General features: G+C 51.2%; 2 protein-coding genes and 1 pseudogene across 2 annotated transcripts; all 3 read left to right on the forward strand.

Moving 5' to 3' along the window:
• LOC132502745 (succinate dehydrogenase [ubiquinone] cytochrome b small subunit, mitochondrial-like) lies at window positions 1-2,946 on the forward strand (annotated as a pseudogene).
• A 6,366-nt stretch (window positions 2,947-9,312) lies between these two features.
• Window positions 9,313-12,089, forward strand: TEKT2 (tektin 2). The gene is made up of 9 exons (XM_060082215.1): window positions 9,313-9,468; window positions 9,552-9,677; window positions 9,855-10,060; window positions 10,578-10,721; window positions 10,797-10,911; window positions 11,091-11,198; window positions 11,324-11,467; window positions 11,629-11,708; window positions 11,876-12,089. The coding sequence occupies exons 1-9, from the start codon at window positions 9,313-9,315 to the stop codon at window positions 12,087-12,089; spliced, it is 1,293 nt and encodes a 430-aa protein (XP_059938198.1).
• A 684-nt stretch (window positions 12,090-12,773) lies between these two features.
• On the forward strand, window positions 12,774-18,217 carry ADPRS (ADP-ribosylserine hydrolase). Its single transcript, XM_060082226.1, has 6 exons — window positions 12,774-12,990; window positions 15,478-15,574; window positions 15,853-16,060; window positions 16,161-16,345; window positions 16,683-16,783; window positions 17,377-18,217. Exons 1-6 carry the CDS (start codon window positions 12,774-12,776, stop codon window positions 17,667-17,669), a joined length of 1,101 nt encoding a protein of 366 aa, XP_059938209.1. The 3' UTR covers window positions 17,670-18,217.
• Window positions 18,218-18,434: the final 217 nt, after the last annotated feature.

Here is an 18,434-nt window from a genome sequence, read left to right on the forward strand (position 1 = left end):
ATGGACGGGGAATCGTCACAGGCACTGAAGTGGATACACAGCCCAGGTATGATATGCAAGAAAACCCTGGACTGAAATTTTGAAAACCAGCACTCAACTGTCCTAACTGCATAGCTTCAGGTATATCACTTTTCATTTCATAATTGAAGTTAATAGAGTAAAATCAGAGGTCTCAAGTTGGCAGCCAATTTCTGTCTGCAAATAATTTTTGTTTGGTATTTAAAATATTTTTATTAGTCCCTAATATTTAAAAAATCAGAAGATCTCACATAAAAATCCCTTAAAAAGTAAGGAGGGTCATCAATTTCACTATTCCTTCAGTATCCCTTCACAGCTGCCACCAGGGGAAGCTCAAGAGTGGTTGGTCCCTTTGGATGGAGCACACTCTCCACAGCCCACATGTTTTCCTTTGCCATCTCTGGACTCAAAGGAACCCTAGTGTGAGGTGAGGCCTCCAAGCAAGCAGGAATCCCTATGAGGATGAGCTCCTTACCTGGGGGTAACTCACTACTTGGAAGCAGTCCAGCCTAAATATTAAAAACTTGTCCCTTCCTCATTTCCATTTACCCTATTTATGTTCTCCAGAACATCAGAGAATTCAGTCTGTTCTCTTCTGGCTATTATGTGTTCTTCACCCCAGTGTTCTCCCACCTACATGTCACCAGAGTCTGTGCAACCCTAACAGTACAGTTTGTTTTCTTAAAGGATCTGGTTACTGATGCTGAAGAAGCACTAGTTAGCTTAACTAACAAATGCTGATGGGTTGAGTTTTTTTTTAACTGTGTGTCAGTTGTTAAGTTTGACAAATTGAAGAGAATCGCTCTACTGTCTATCTGCCCAGTAACTACACTGATATAGGAAAATTCTAAAAATGTCAATAACTACACCCAAATGCATACAGTTAAATGGGGGAAATATGTGTAACGGTGATGTGAAGGCATGCTCTGATAAATCAGGCTGTAGCATCCCTAAGGGTAGTACCAGAAAAGCATGACGGTTATCTAGGCAGACAGTAATCGGACGATTGCTCTGATTGAGTAATGAGACGTGCTGGATGGGACAGAACAAGTCACCAATTACATTAGAGTTCACCTGCTTGAGACTCCAGGGAAAAGGGTGCTCAGAGCACTACGCTAAAGCGTGGAGAAGTGAGGCGGCGGTCTGAGGTAAAATCCCGAGGTGGTTTTTGTTTGGAGGGGGGCCATACATCTTGAACTCTCAGTTCTTGTAGTTTCCATGTTTCAGTCGTCTGATCATTTGACAAATTCCCTGGCTGCTGAGACTTGCATACCTTGCAGATGCTTTTAGGAAATTAATTAGGTTAATCTGTCAGCTCCAGGAAAGGATGGGATCATTTTTACTCTACTTGATAAAATGTCTCTATCATAAAGGGGACTGGAATCTTTAGTTTTATCTGTAGAAAAAACATGACTGTTTTCCTGCCTTCTGTCACTTTTGTTATTTCTGTAATTTCCACAGTCTATAGAGATCTTTGCAATGCCTTTATAGAGCAGCACTTGTCTCATACTTTTCTCTATTAAAATATTTTCCTTTAAGAATAATCCTTGGGGGACTTCCCTGGTGGCGCAGTGGTTAAGAATCCGCCTGCTAAAGCAGGGGACACGGGTTTGAGCCCTGGTCCGGGAAGATCCCACATGCTGCAGAGCAACTAAGCCTGTGCGCCACAACTACTGAGCCCAAGTGCCACAACTACTGAAGCCCACGCACCTGAAGCCCGTGTTCCACAACAAGTGAAGCCACCGCAATGAGAAGCCCGTGCACTGCAACGAAGAGTAGTCCCCACTCGCCGCAACTAGAGAAAGCCTGTGCACAGCAACGAAGACCCAACACAGCCTAAATAAATTAATTAATTAATAATAAATATTTTTTTAAAAAAGAATAATCCTTGGGAAACTTACACAACATTGTAAAGCAATTATACTCCAATAAAGATTTTTTTTTAAAAAGAATAATGCTTGGGTTCAAGATTTACTTATAAAACAAAGCAGACATATTCGTGGTTTAGGATTATGAAGCCTTATATGATGTCTGATTCTCAGCTGAAATAAAATGTTAATGGACTTTTTTGCTAACTGACCTCAGAAACAGCCCAACTCAAAAGTACTTGCAACTGCTAACTGTACAATATTACTCTTTATTTACTGCAACATAAACTGTCAAATGGAAATTGCACATTATGTTGCAAAAACCAAAACCAAAAACGACATAGGAATAGGATACTTTACCAAACAGGATTTCAGTCACCACCATCATTCAGATAGTTTTCACTTGTATTTTATACAAATGTAAAATTAAAGTTGCTTAACCATTTTACGAGTTTAATTTTTCTAATTTATTTTTGTACTTTTATAAAGATTTTAGATCATAAATGTTTGCCGTTTGTGGTATTCCTTTGAATAGTGTTCTTTTTTACTATATTAAAAGGTGTGTTTTAAATCTCTAAAAGTATTACTAGTATCTACATTAAGACCCTTTAAGGAGGGACAGGGCGACTCTGGAGGCCGCGTCCTCTGTGGTGCCTGAGGAGGACAAGCTCTGTTCCTCCGAGCACCAGTGGTCAGACCATTCATGTCTCAGCATTTCTCCAGGACCAACCTACCCCAGGATGGTGTGGAATACAGGACATTCACCTGTCACCCAGCCACCATTCTGGTTCCAAGGCTGCATGTCTCCACTGGACTGGTGAGAGGGTTGTCAGTGTTTTGCTCCTGGGCCTAATTCCAGCTGCTTATTTGAATCCGTGCTCTGCAATGGACTATTCCCTGGCTGCAGCCCCTCCCTCTTCATAGTCACTGGGACATTGGACAAGTTGTGACTATATTCCAGGGACTGGCACTCTCAGCTTTCACCTTTGCTAGGCTTTGTTATTTCAACGATCATGATGAGGGCATCTGCACAGCTGTTGCTATGCTATGAAAGCTCTGACCTTTTAGACGTAATACCTTGAAAATTGATTGTACACCTCCCTTGCCTCTGCTCTGTCATGCCATTCAATTCACAGTAAGGAGGAAATAGGTAAGTCCATTGGTGAGACAAACCTCTTCTCCTAATCACCTTGTTATTTTTAGAATGTAATCTTTGAGGAAAGATTTGAGAGCAATTGTAACCAAAAAATTGTCAGACTGAGTTCTCTATGCTGAGGAGCTAATGGGGTGTCTCTCAGCTTCTCACAAGACTCACCGTATAACTAAACATTATATATGAGCTTTTGCCTTTTAGTTTATCAAACTCTTAAAGGGAATTCAGCGTTATTGCTCTCAATAGCTGATCAGACTTCTATATTTGTCCTAGGATGGTAGAGAAAGGGAGAGACTGTTAATTCGAGAATAAAGACTTTGCAGAAAATTAGGCAGTGTTTAGTTTTTGCAAACTTCCCCGCTCTGTTCAGTCGATACCAGTTACTGATGGTTACATGTCCAAGGTAAATTGGCAAATTAGAAATGCTGATATTTCACATTACTGATTTCTAAATCCTAGGAAGAAGAGCCTGGAGAGTTCCTGAATATAGAGAAGTTCCATGTAGGGAAGAGGTCCCTTTATAGATGTTTCAAATTGTTACAGATTCTAAACCTAGACTTAATCCTCAAATGTGTTTATTTTACTTGTCCTAAAATAGTCTGTCCACAGATATAAAATTATAAGTAATAAGTTGTTTTCCCATTGTGGGAATCTCTAATGTGAAGATGTATTCTATGAAGATAAAGTCTTTTTTAAAATAAGATTCTGGGGCTTCCCTGGTGGCGCAGTGGTTGAGAGTCCGCCTGCCGATGCAGGGGACATGGGTTTGTGTCCCCGTCCGGGAGGATCCCACATACCGCGGAGCGGCTGGGCCCGTGAGTCATGGCCGCTGAGCCTGCGCGTCCGGAGCCTGTGCTCCGCAACGGGAGAAGCCACAACAGTGGGAGGCCCGCGTACCGAAAAAAAAAAAGTGCAATTTACTCAAGCAACTATACCCAAATCCCTTGGCAAACAACTCATACAAAAAAAAAAAATCAAGATAGGCCTTTCTCACCTTCTGAGATGGCCCACACTCTGTGGAGTGTGTTTCTCTCTGAATAAATCCACTTCTTACCTATCACTTTGTCTCTCACTGAATTCTTTCTGCGATGAGACATCAAGAACCTGAGCTTCGGGGCTTCCCTGGTTGCACAGTGGTTAGGAATCTGCCTGCCAGTGCAGGGGACACGGGTTCGAGCCCTGGTCCGGGAAGGTCCCACATGCCGTGAGCAACTAAGCCCGTGCGCCACAGCTACTGAGCCTGCACTCTAGAGCCCGCGAGCCACAACTACTGAGCCTGTGAGCCACAGCTACTGAAGCCCGCGTGCCTAGAGCCCGTGCTCCACAACAAGAGAAGCCACTGCAGTGAGAAGCCTGCGCACCACAACGAAGAGTAGCCCCCTCTCGCTGCAACTGGAGAAAGCCCGCGGGCAGCAATGAAGACCCAACGCACCCAAAAATAATAAACAAATAAAATAAATAAATAAATAAAATAAAAATAAACATCAAGATCTTCCACTGGGGCTTCCCTGGTGGCACAGTGGTTGGGAGTCCGCCTGCCGATGCAGGGGACACGGGTTCGTGCCCCGGTCTGGGAAGATCCCACATGCCGCGGAGCTGCTAGGCCCGTGAGCCATGGCCTCTGGGCCTGCGCGTCTGGAGCCTGTGCTCCACAACAGGAGAGGCCACAACAGTGAGAGGCCCGCGTACTGCAAAAAAAAATAATAAGATCTTCCACTGTACCTCGAAGGTGGGTCACTTGGTTGTAAATAGCCAAAGCCAGTCCCAATTTAAAGCAGAAATCTTCTAATGTGACACTAAATTGCTGTTGCTCGAAAAACATTTTCACAATCACAGTTCTCACTTTTCTAAAACAGCAATTTCCAGAGGGAAGACCAGAGTTCAATTTAATAGTAAAATACAACTTTGCTGTCATTTGCCAAGCACATTAATAAGCTATTTAGAACGTAACTTTGGTTATCTACATAAGACAGAATGAAGGTAAGGGGGTGGGGGGTGGGGGTGGAATCTCCAAATTTGTACTTTGTTTTTCCACCTAAGAGGGTAGAAAGGCCAAAATAGAACAGCTTTTAAGACATTCAGTTTTACATTTCTGCATATTGGAAATAACCTGACATTTTAGCATGCTTCTAAACAGAAAAGGGTGAATAAAATCATCATTCATCCTCTGAATTGTCTTTATATTTTCCCCTTAGATTTAAATTTAATTGAAAACAACCTCACATCAACACCAAAATAGGAACTACTATTTTGTTAGAAATTGCCCTCTTGGAAGAGAAATAAAGAAAGATAATTTACCTGAAATCTTTCCGGATAAAAAGTCATTAACGATCGTGGAGAAACAATCCAGTATTTAATTAGTCTGTAATATCTACAACCATCAAGAAACACAATAGCCTATTTCAGTAGGAAAGACTTGGGAGATGGAGTACCACGTAGTACTGTATCTGCCTCTAGACATTGGAAGTGCACACTAAAGAAAGATAAGCCTTCAGGGAACAACACACAAAGTAAGCTGTGCAAATATACACCTCCAAGAAAGGCAATACAGTTTTAACTTCAGTAGCTAGATGTGGGGATGGATACCTTATCAAGATATTTTTCATATTAGAATAAGATCAGCTGACTAAATATTAACTAAAGTACTTTTAAGCACTGTCCTAATTCAGTAAAAGGTGTACACTGAGGATTTTAATTATTGGAATTCACTAAGTAAGGTAATCTATGACATTTACTGGGAGGAGAAAATTGAGAAGAACAGAGAAGATACATAACACTTCACAGATTTTGAGAGAAAATAGCTTGTTATTTCCAGGGCACCTCATGTCTCCTTTGGCTAAGTCTTTATCAATTAAAAAAGTTACGAGTTCACATTCTGCTATTTCATGTTTTTATTTTCACATTTTAAAAAAATTTCTTGCTTCCTTGTCTACATCTCTAGGGTCCTTTTTAATCCACGAGAATGTGGAATGGATAGTTAGGTTCTTTAAATCTGAAGAGAGAAAGCAGCCAACTGAAGAATATTACAACTAGACACAAACAAGTCATGGACATTATCTTCCTATTTATAATGTTCATAGGAGAGGTGGCAACTGTATCTAAGAGCAACATTCCCAGGGTAGTAATGCACACATGAAACAGAGAAATGATATACATTTCTGCTACAAACTGAAAGTAATGCACTTCATGAATATAATGTGTCTGTCCTGTGTGAGTATTGCTTTGAGCAAATGGGGCTCCTTGTATACGAGTCCACACTGGACCAGATGACATCAAAATCACAAAGCACAGCTAAAACCACCCATAAATTTTTGTTAAAAATAAATTTCCTATTCCATTTCAATACATACACAAGTCCACCGATGAGAGCCAAAGATATCCCTAACTTGAAGGAATAGTAATCATTTATAGGCTTCCTGGTTCTGCCATTGACCATCCATCTCTCAGTTCTCTCGGCTACCCATGTGAACATTTGCTGCGCTATGATACCCCTCTCTTTGAAATTATAAATGTCATCTGCTGTAAATTTACTTTTAGCAGAAAAGTGGAGGACATTCGGAACAGACATCACCTGGAGCATTTCAGAGACCTCGGGGCTTTCATCAAAATCCACCATAGCAAAAAATACCTTGTTGCTGAATGCACTGGAGAATTGCCAGGAATCTGCCAAGATCTGAAATTCTTGAAGAGCAAGTTTGCATGTTACACATAATCTAAACTTCTAGAGAGTAGTAAACATCACAATAACAGAATAGTTTCTTGGTTTTTCTAATACAAAACGATTGAACATGGCATCATTCATTCTTATCACCCTGTTTTTCTGAATCCAGTCCATCAGCTGTCTGACCTTTTCTGCTAATATCTTCTTCCTTTGGTCAGGATGTGCAGGAGCCTAGGGAGTCATGAACACCAAAACCACCACCATGGTCAGAGATACACGCCAAAGCCACCACCATTCTTCCATATTTGTTTACTTCTTTTTGTTATGTTTCCAAATATCTATGCCAAAATTTTATCATTTCTCCCGGCAATTAATTTGTCCAGGACCTTTTATTTTTCTGTCTTCTTTAATCCTAGTAAAAGAGCTATATCACAAATTCCCATGCATGTCTGGTTTATGAGCCATGTATTAGAGTTTAGAAAATATTCTGTGAAAAAACAAAATTCTGTGATCAAGGAAGTCTTGGAAATGTTCCAGTCTCAGTCTTTCTGCAGAGTTCCAGACTCACATTTCTAACTGCCTCCTGGACAGCAATACCTAAACCCACCACGATCACCTCAACTACTCAAAAGCCAACCTCATCATCCCCTTGCCTACCAAGCCCTGGGGTCTCTGCCTCTCTTCCCACTGTGACCCTATCCCACCAATCACTGAGGTTTTAAAACTGAGGACTCTTGTTGGACTCCTCTCTTACCCTCCATCCATCAAACCAGAACTTAGCCTCTGGAGCAGACTGCCTGAGTTTAGATCCAAGCTCCATCACTTAGTTTTGTGACCCTGGGCACGTTCCTCACTTCTCTGTGCCTCAGTTTCCTCGCCTGTAAGACGATGGTGGTCATAGCATCCATCTCCTAGGATTTTTCTGCACAGCCCTGCCCTCAGAGGGGAGAGCAGGCGGGCAAGCTGGGGATAGCATCCCTGCCTTCCTCTTGTTGTCCAGCGCCACCACTAGGGGCAGTGCGGAGTCGTAATTGAGAGAAGGAAGACCTGGGGACCAGATGCATCTGGGTTTCCATCCTTACCAGTCTCTTCAGTTACTGGCAAAAATGGGGGTAATGCCTACCTCACCTATTAGTTATGTACATTACCTGTCAACATCTTCCAATGTCTAGAACGGTACTAGCACGGTTTAATTTTTTCTTCCTTCTCCTTTTTAGAGAAATCGTTGGATATTGAGCATTACTTCTAATACCTGTTACCTCTCCCAGGGACGTGCCCTCTCCAATTACGATGATCATTCCTTCTATGCCGTCAAGCAGATGATGAAATTATTGGGAAAGACAGAATCAGTAGAATGTGTGTAAATAATGTTAAGTATATACACATTCTGGGAAGGATACCTGCTGGAGAGTGAGCCTGACTGGGAGATTACTCTGGCTATGTACGGCACCTTTTTAATTTTTTTGCCATGTCGATGCGTAACCTTTATCAAAGTAAAGATTTTTAACTTGTGAATGAAGTGAACGCGATATCCTGATGCCCCCCTCCTCCCCACACTCTTGCAGCACCAGCCCCGCCGCCGGCCCTTTCCTACTCGGAAGGCCTCTGGGCCCCAACGCCGCCGCCGCCGCCGCGCCGCCCGGCGGTTACCAAACTGAACGCGGGCTGTGATGACCCGCGAGCAGAAGGGGGGTGCCTAGCAACCTGGGGCGCTTAACAGTGGAGCCGGCGAAGGGAGGCGGAAGTGCGCGCTGGGAAGGTGAGAGGAGGAGGGGACAGGGGTGGGGAGGTGCTCTCCCCCTCCCGCTCCTTTCTCTGTGCCGAGGTATTAATTTAAACTGAAGATGATTATCCTGGGAGGGGAAGGGAGGGATTGGGCTGGGAACTAGACAGACCGCAGCTCCCCCGCTGGGGCCCCTCACACACCCGCTCCTCCTCCTCCAGCAGAGGGCGGAGGGAGGGAATGTGACCCAGGTGGGGAGGGGACCAGCGCCCCACCCCCAATTCCCTAGTGCCAATTCGAAGCCCCTTCGAAACAAGCCGGTCCTCTCTGGATGGGGACAGGGCTTCTTCTCTTAGACCCCGCAGGGCCCTAGCCCAAAGCTGGGGCAGGGAAAGCAAAGAAAGTTCCACAGGACTTGGTTACTGGAAGTAGTGGTGGAAACTGGATTAAGGGCTATTTTTCCTGCTACCTGCCCCCCCCGCACCTCCGCCAGCCCCGCCGAGCACTTGGCACTACACACACACGCACACGCACATGCACATGCACACACACGCGCGCACGCGCACACGCGCACACACACCGAGGAACCCCATTATCCCCTTTCACCTGCTCCAGGACCTGTAGGGTCCAGCAGTTTGTCTGTGGATGGATGGGTGGCAGGAAACTTAGTTAATGCCTCACACGAAGTTGAGCGTAGGGAGAGCTGTTTCCAAGCAGGCTTCCAGCAGGAAGGGGCTTGGAGCGAAACGGACAGGAGCACGTCCTTTGCAGGGGCTTTGATCCAGGAGAGGCTTTCCTCAGTGGTCTCCTGCAGCCTTGTTTGCCCCCTGCAGCAGAGGTGGGTGTCTTGGAACAGGCCTGGGGTCCCTGAGCCTTCGGCTCCTGCACCATGGGCACACTGAGTGTCAAGCCCAGTCCACGCTTCCGGTTGCCGGACTGGCACACCAACAGCTACCTGTTGTCCACTAACGCCGAGCGGCAGCGAGATGCCTCGCACCAGATCCGCCAGGAGGCCCGGGTCCTCTGCAATGAGACCAACAACCAGGTTGGGGGCCGGAGCCCAGTTGGGTGGGAAAGGGATAGCCCCCAACTCCCAACAACCTCTTTATCTGTCTCTGTCTCTTCCAGACCATTTGGGATGAACATGACAATAGGACTCGACTGGCAGAGAGGATTGATACCGTCAGCTGGTGGAAGGAGATGCTGGACAAGTGTCTGACGGATTTAGATGCTGAGATCGACGCCCTGACACAGGCAGGGAGCCAGGGCAGGGTGCCAGGAGACCCTGCCTGCAAGGACCTCCCTCTCCCTCCTCTCTTCCGGGTCAGGGTATTTGGTGGCATGTCCATCTGAGTCACTTGGCCTAAGTGGGGATGAGAGCTGCTTCCCAGCGGATGGTCCCACCAGCCTCCTGTGCCCTCTCTTTTCTAGATGAAAGAGTCAGCAGAGCAGAACCTGCAGGCCAAGAACCTGCCTCTGGATGTGGCGATTGAGTGCCTGACCCTGCGGGAGAGTCGGCGTGACATTGATGTGGTGAAAGACTCCGTGGAGGAAGAGCTGCACAAAGAGGTAGAGGTCACTGAAGCCACCAAGAAGGCCTTGCAACAGAAGATCAGCCAGGCCTTTGAGAAGCTCTGGTAAGAGAGAGCGATGTCATTGGCATGTTCACCCGCCTTTGAAGGCTGTGTTTTAAATGTAGAACGTGTGTATCGTGGGTTACAAGTCACTGGCTCCCAGGCTGCCTTCTGCCCCTGCTGTGCCTGTGGCAGAAACCACTCACCCACTGATCGTAGCACTTTTTGCACCACCTGGACGTGGTCTCAGAATACTTCTCATGAACCTGCTCTAGGCAGCCATTATCAATTCATTGGAAGCATGAGAGATGAAGCCCATGTGCCACCACCCCGACTTTCTGGGAGTGTGAGCCTTGTGAGTGTAGCTACTGGAGTGTGCCCTGTGGGTGTGTACAAGCACTTGGTGCCGTAATTTTGTCTGTGGGGAGCTCATCCAGCTGTGCCTATATTTGTCTTAGCTGCAGCGGCAGCTCCATTGCCACTTCAGCTTTCCCATCCCTCCTTGTCCCTTCAGTACCATGGGGGCTGCGTTCCAGGGCCTTGGAGGTATGGCTCCTAATCCAGTCTGTTCTGTCCCCAGCCTCCTGCAGGAAGTCCGACAGCAGCTCAACTCTGACCATCGGGGCAAAATGGAGACACTGGACATTGACAGAGGCTGCTTCTCTCTCAACCTCAAGTCCCCGAACATCTCTCTGAAGATTAATCCCACACGTGTCCCCAGCGGGTAAGAAGGGCGTTTCATTCAGTCTCTCTTCCTCCCCGCAGAGGCCATACTCTGATTATTTCCTGCCACCTGCAGCTCCACCACACTCCAGCAGTGGGATGACTGCAGTCGGTTCAACAAGAACCAAGCAGAGGCTGAGATGAAAGGGGCCATAGAGCTGAGGGAGGCCATCGCCCTAACTATTGCCAAGGTGACTGACCACTCCCCCTACCCCAATCCTCCATGGCTAAGAGATGGCCCCAGCATGCACTCAAGCCCTTGTCTTTTGTTCCCTGTCAGCCATGTGGCATCCCACCCCTCACCTGAGCGAGATCCTCAGCTGGCCAGAGCTTATACCCTCCCCTTGCCCTGCCTACTTTCTGTCCTCAGACCAACAACGAACTGGAAGCCCAGAGGCTTGCAACGGAATTTGCCTTCAGGAAGCGGCTGTGGGAGATGGAGAAAGTGTACAGTGAGCTCAAGTGGCAAGAGAAGAATGTGAGCCTTCTCCGTTTGGTCTCCTGGGGCCTGGACTTCCTGCTGTGGGATGAGGAGCCTGATGCCCTGCCAGGAAGCCCCGGACTGGGTGCACCAGGTGGAGACCAGTCACTTTGTCCCTGCAGACCTTGGAGGAGATTGCCGAACTGCAGGAGGACATCCGGAATCTGGAGGAGGATCTGCGCAGAAAGTTACAGAACCTGAAGCTATGCCACACCCGGCTAGAGACCAGGACCTACCGGGCCAACGTGGAACTCTGCAGGGACCAGGTACGAGGGCACCCCAGTGGGGCATGGGCCCCCGGCTAAGGTTCCTCAGGATGACTCACTCCCTGGTGGAGCAGGGGTGCTGGCGCAGGGCAGCCCCCAGACCCGTGGGCAGAAGGACAGTGTGGCTGACCTGGACTCCCAACCTGCCCCTCTGCCTCCAGGCACAGTACGGCCTCACTGCGGAGGTTCACCAGTTAGAGGCAACCACTGCTGCCCTGAAGCAGAAGCTGGCGCAGGCACAGTAGGTTTGGGGGGTGGGCAGGAGGGGTGGGGAGACACCTCCCACCATTGGGGTCCCTTGCTGCCTGCCAGCTTCCCTGCTGTCTTCCTGACTCAAGGCTGGTGAGCTCAGCCCTGACCTCCCAGCCTCACGCCGGGGGTGGTGGGTTGTTAATCCCTCCTCCCCAGGGACGCTCTGGACGCCCTGTACCAGCATCTGGCCCGGCTGCAGGCTGACATCGCCTGCAAGGCCAACTCCATGCTCTTGGATACCAAGTGCATGGACACCCGGCGGAAGCTGACTATGCCGGCTGAGAAGTTTGTGCCGGAGGTGGACACCTTCACCCGCACCACAAACCGCACCCTGAGTCCACTCAAAACCTGCCAGCTGGAACTAACCTAGCAAGGGGGCTGAGGGAGGAGGGGAAGGCTGGTGGAAAATGAAAGAGGGAGGGCAATGGAGAGAACGAATCTAATAAAGGTCGGGGGTTCTCAGTCCAGGCGGTTCTTTGCTACCCCTGCGTGTAGCCAGCGGGGAGAGGGCTCTTGGCTCTCCTGTGCACGGAGGAGCAAAGATGGTAACATCATCCCTCAAGCTCCATGTTCCCAATCCCATGCCCTTCTCCGGGCTAGGCCAGCACCCTGGGCTCCAGCGCTGTGATCTCTAACCAGCTCTGTCCCAGCTGGACCCTCGCGTGCCCTCTTGACGCCTAGGGGAGGCCCAGAGGGGGCTAGGGTGACAGGGGGAGGGCTTGGGGGTGGCCGCCCAGGACTGAGTGACCCGAGCTGGGGCTGCTGTGGCACGGCTGGCCGACCGTGGGGGGCAGTGGCCCGAAGGTCTGGCTCAGTGCGCAGCCCTCGGGGACCCTTTAGTGGCCTTCCCGCCCGGCTGTGACGCCGTTTACAGGTCGGGGAAACGCGGGCTAAATACAGAGGCCGGGCCCAATCGAACGAAGGCTGCGGGACCGCCCCTTGTCACCCGCAGGGCAGCTGCGACTCCGGGCCGCGGGGCGGCGCTGTGGGGCCGGGGAAGCCGCGCGGTGGGGCGCGCGCGGGCCGCACCGGAAGTGGCGGCTGGTCCGCGCGGATGGCGGCGGCGGCGGCGGTGATGACGGCGGCGGGCTGCGGAGGGGCTGGGGCGGCCCGCTCCCTCTCCCGCTTCCGAGGCTGCTTGGCGGGCGCGCTGCTCGGGGACTGCGTGGGCGCCGTCTACGAGGCGCGCGACACCGTCGACCTGACGTCAGTCCTGCGTCGGGTCCAGGACCTGGAGCCGGACCCCGGCTCGCCGGGGAGCGCGCGGACAGGTGGGCGGGGCCGGGCGCACTGGGCACCGGGGAGCCGCGAGGGACTCGGGCAGGGAGGGGACAGCGGCCGGAGGGGCCCGATCTGCACGACCCGCGGGCACCTCGGATTCAGCGTGTCCAAATCCGAGCCCCGTCTTCACACGTCTCGCTCCGAACGTTCGCCAGCCCGGGGCTTGGCTACACAGACTTCCAAGCCGTGCAAGCCACGCCTAGACTGCGCCCAGTTCAATACTTAAGTCCCTGCCGATTTTACTCATTTTACGCGTTTTACCCGGGTCTCCCGAATCAGTGGGCCACCAGTCCATCTCCACGCAGCTGGAGGGCACTTCTGAAAGCAGATCTTATCGCGGCCTCCCCTCGTGAATCTCTACAGTCATTTTCCATTACCCTTAGGACAGAGCCAGACTCCTTAATGTTCCCTACGTGGCCGGCCCTCACCTGCGTCTCCAGTTTCACCTTATACCACCCTTGGCCTTGCTGTCTGCGCTGCACTTCCTCTCTCGTCGTGCCTCCTCTAGCTCAGGCTTTTGCATGTACTGCTTGTCCCTTTGCCTGTAAAGCTCTCTCCTCTCTGCCTCTCCCTCCCTGTGCAGTCAACTCATCACCCAGATCTCAGCGCAGTATCACGGCTGAGGATGATTCTTCTTGGAGAGCATGTAGAATAGTAAGAAAAAGGGGCCACACCCGTAACCCTGGAGGAGGAAAAGGAGCTAGAGAAGGAACAGTTGATAGGAGGAGAAGCAGAGGGGAGATGGGTAACAATAAAACTCAAGAATTTCAAGATGAAGACACTGGTTACTGGTGTGAGGTTACAGAGAGGTTAAGTGGGGGGAAGTCTAGACTTAGAAAAGCATTTTCAGTAGAAGGTTGAACCCTGGTAGTTAGATTTCAGTGGGTTTAGGAGGAAATGGAAAAGGAGAAAATAGAGTATGTTTGGTATGAAGGGAAGGAGAGAGATGAGCTGTGGCTGAGGTGAAGACAGGATGCGGGGGGACAGTTTATAATTTCATTTTTGGTTTGATGTTAAGATGAGGGGAAGACATTTTAGGTTGAGATTTTAGGACCCTTTGGGTGCAAGTGGCAGAAAACCCAACTCAAAATGGCCTGAGCAAAAAGAGAATGCACTGGCTGGCATCACTGAGAAGTCCAGGGCAGTTCTGGCTTTAAGCAGAGCTAAATCACGCCATCTCCTCAAGACTCAGTTCCTCTCCTTATTCAGATCTGCGTTCTTCTGGGTGGGCTTCACTCTGGCAGACCCTTCCCACAGGGTGGCCCTCAGCAGTTCCCAGCTCAGCATCTCCAGCAGAGGAAGTTTCTCTTCACAGTGGCACCAGCAGAGGTCTCTGATGGAGGCTCAGTGGCCTGGCTTATGTCACCCGTCCATCCCTGAAACAGGGAATGGGGTGCTGTTTGGCTGGGCCGGAGGTGGCATTGGCTCCATCCCCTATCATCTGGCCTGGGAGTGGGAGAGAAGTGATTCCCTGGGGGAAAGCAGGGTGCAGGGACCGATCAAAGGGAGACCGGGTGCTGCTGTATCACAGAGGGAGGAGTTGAGGAGACAAAGGAAGGGCAAGGTCCCTGGGGAACTGGACTGGGGGGGCACTTCAAGAGGGACCAGTCCCTCTGAGGACAGACTGGAGAGTGTGGCTGTGAGTAGGTGCCTGTGAGCCTCTCTTCCTGGTGAAGTAGGGGGTGGGGGCTCCTGAGAGTGAAAGGGGAGGAGAAGGCAGGGTTGGGGCTTGGGATACCCAGAGCAGGGCGGGGATGGGGGGCGAGGGCAGAGGGCAGATGTGAGGAATAGAAGGGGCTCACTAGGGAGTATGCTTTGTCCTCTGTAACTGTCTCTTCTTCAGATAAAACCAAGTCCTTGGCCCTAGCTGGCTTATGGCCTATTTGAGGAGCTACCACATAACAATGGTGTGTGTTACAAGTGCCAGAGCAGTAGACTCGGGCACCCAGAGGAAGGAGAGAGGGCCAGAGGAGGGCGGGGGAGCAGCCCCAGGTGGGAAGGACTTGACCCAGGCTCCAGGATTGGTTCTGAGGATGTGGAGAGGAGCAGTGGGATATAAGATGGGTGAGGAAGGGCAGGCTTCAGATGGCCAAGGCAGTGAGTTTGGACCTCATCCTGAAGGCCGCAGTCAGCCATTAGGGCAGGAGAGTGAGATGAGGAAAGTGATATTCTACTCTATTTCTGGCTGCACATATAGGTTGGGCTGGAGGGTGGGGAATATGCAGGAGATTTGAGAGGCCCAAAGCGGGTCCATTAAGACTGGCGATGCAGTGATGGCAGCCAGAAGGGGTGGAAGGTTTTCCTCCAGAAATCAGCAGGACGTGGGCCTGACCCAGAGCCCTGGAAACTGGATGGGAGTGAGAGGCTGACCTGAGGCCTTCTGGAAGTAGTAGATAAAAGGAGGAGTGAGCGGGAGGCCAAAACCGCCACCCTCGAGCCCTGCAGCTCGATCTCCCACCCCCGCCCTGTCCCTGCAGAAGCACTGTGCTACACAGACGACACAGCCATGGCCAGGGCGCTGGTGCAGTCCCTGCTGGCCAAGGAGGCCTTCGACGAGATGGACATGGCTCACAGGTGAGGGCAGTGGTCCTGGGGTGAAGCAAACCAGGTGGGCAGAGTTATTGCACCCCTTGACCAGAGCAGCGACAACCGTGCATGCTGGGACACCCTCCCCGCACACCCCGCCGCAGGACACTCTCCCTGGGGCCGCTGCAGCTTCCCAAGCTAGAAGTGACGGCACCGTCTCCTGCGGTCCCCAAGGATCCCTCTTTTCCCAAACCAGCCAGGTTTCTTCTCTCCCAACCCTGGCAGGCATCTCTTAGATCATTACACTGTCCCCTTCTCTCCCCTAGGTTTGCTCAGGAGTACAAGAAAGACCCTGACCGGGGTTATGGTGCTGGAGTGATCACCGTCTTCAGGAAGCTCCTGAGCCCCAAGTGCCGCGATGTCTTTGAGCCCGCCCGGGCCCAGTTTAATGGCAAAGGCTCCTACGGCAATGGGGGCGCCATGCGGGTGGCCGGCATCTCCCTGGCCTATGGCAGTGTCCAGGATGTGCAGAAGGTAGTTAGGGCGGGCTGGCTTCTGGACGCACTCATCCCTCCCTCCTCTGCAGCTTGGGTGCTGTGACAGCAGGTCTGTGCCTCCCTCACCTTTGTCCTAGTTTGCCCGGCTTTCGGCCCAGCTGACACACGCCTCCTCCCTGGGTTACAACGGTGCCATCCTGCAGGCCCTGGCTGTGCACCTGGCTTTGCAGGGTGAGTCGTCCAGTGAGCACTTCCTTGAACAACTCTTGGGCCACATGGAGGAGCTGGAGAGTGATGCCCAGTCTGTGTCAGATGCCCGGGAGTGAGTATGCAGGCTGGAGGCGGGCTGGAGGCGCGTCTGTGCATGTGCATGCTGGTGGGGTGGCCGTGCCTCAAGCTGAAACCTTCCTTCTTTAATTGCAGGCCCTAAGGAGGGGTGGGAAGAAGCCCTTTGCCTTGGCTGTGCCTCAGGGCTCTCCGGGTCCCAGAGAACAAACCAGGCGGCTCACACCTCGCCCTTCCCACTTCTTGCCCTGACACCCGTGCTTAAGTGTCAGATGCCCACGTCCCTGCCTCGTCCTCCCGTGCAGCCCTTCCCCCTCCTGCCTTCTCCACCCTGCTGGCTCCGACCTCCCTGAAATCTCGCCCCCAACCCACAGGTTGGGCATGGAGGAGCGTCCGTACTCCAGCCGACTGAAGAAGATTGGGGAGCTTCTAGAGCAGGACTCAGTGACCAGAGAGGAGGTGGTGTCCGAGCTAGGTGGGTAGTCCCCCACCCGTCATCCTTCAGGGTCAGTCTTGGGCTCAGGAGTGGGAGGGGTGCCTGGAGTCACGCCTGCCGCCGTCACACCTTTGCCAGGGTTGCTGAGACAGAAGAGCCATGTTCCGTAGGGTCCTTGGCAGGCTGCGAGCACAGCGCCTTCTTGTTCTAGGGCGACAGTACCCTCGGCCTTAAAGATAAACATCCCAGAGATGGCAGCCGGCCGCTAGTTTTTTACAGCTAATGGTGATAACTGATGTTTATTCATACAGTACTTTTACTGTGTTCTGGGCACTATGCAGAATGCTTTACCTCTAGGATGTCATTTCACCCTCACACCAGCCCTGCGAGAACTCCTAACTTTATTCACTCTCTACACGAGGAGCTGAACCCAAGATACAGGAATCACACAGCCAATAGGTGGGCGAGCCAGGATTTGAACCCAGGTAGCCTAACTCCAGAGCCTGTGCTCTTAATCGCAGCCCAACTTGAAGCTGAGAGTGTTGACTTGTGGCAGGTGGCAGGAAGCCTGGGGACATGTGGGGCTCGGGAAGGGGGGTGGCTCAAGCTTCCATGATCTGGCTTCCCCACAGGGAATGGCATTGCTGCCTTTGAATCTGTGCCCACTGCCATCTATTGCTTCCTGCGCTGCATGGAGCCCGACCCCGAGATCCCCTCTGCCTTCAACAGCCTCCAGAGGACTCTCATCTACTCCATCTCACTTGGTGGGGACACAGACACCATTGCCACCATGGCCGGGGCCATTGCTGGCGCCTACTATGGCATGGAACAGGTGCCAGAGAGCTGGCAGCAAAGCTGTGAGGGCTATGAGGAGACTGACGTCCTGGCCCAGAGCCTGCACCGGGTCTTCCAGAAGAATCTGTGAGGGCCACAGCTGCTGGGGCTCCGCCATACCCAGCAGGACCAACTAGAGCTCGGATTGGAAATCCTGGGCTCCCTTAGGCTTGGCTCCCTGCCTCGGCCTTCCTGCAGTGTGGCCGGAGTGCACCCTTGGGGCTGGGGACTCCTTTGGGGAGGTCACTGAACAGTGAGGGAGGGACGGGTGCCTTCTGGTGCTGGGTTCCTGCCTTCTGCAGAGCCTCGGTGCTCCTGGCTCCTCAGTCAGACATAACGGACCGGGGCAGGTTTTATTTCAGAGCAGTACTTGTGGTGGTTTCCTTTATTATCTAGGACATGGAATTTGGGGAGGTGGAAATGATCTGCGGCATCATTTCTCCTTGTTGGGATTTAACCAGTTTGCCAGGAAGCCTGCCTTTGACTGCACAGGGCCCCCAAGCGCCAAGTTTATATGGAACAGGAGGTGGACACGTGAATCTAGCTGATCTAGATGCACACCTGGCCCTTGGCTGTCATGGGTCTTGTTAACAGCTTCCCGACGAAGTTACAGAGCAATAAACAGTTCTTTAAATCCCACCACTGTTTCCTGTGTTTCTCTTCTGCCCTGAGTGGATTCTTCCCCCCTTGCCCTTCTGTGCCTATGCCTCTCTGTCTGGGCCTCACCTAGGAGCTAGGGACCCAAGCTGCTGGCTTGTGGAGGCATATTCCTCCAGCTGTTCAGCCAGGAAAAGCAGAGCAGGCATGGTTTGGTGCTTTTTCCTGTTGGAGACCCCTCACAGTGGCCCAAGCAGCA

The sequence above is a fragment of the Mesoplodon densirostris genome, chromosome 2, assembly GCF_025265405.1.
Source record: "Mesoplodon densirostris isolate mMesDen1 chromosome 2, mMesDen1 primary haplotype, whole genome shotgun sequence".
Lineage (NCBI taxonomy): Eukaryota > Metazoa > Chordata > Mammalia > Artiodactyla > Ziphiidae > Mesoplodon > Mesoplodon densirostris.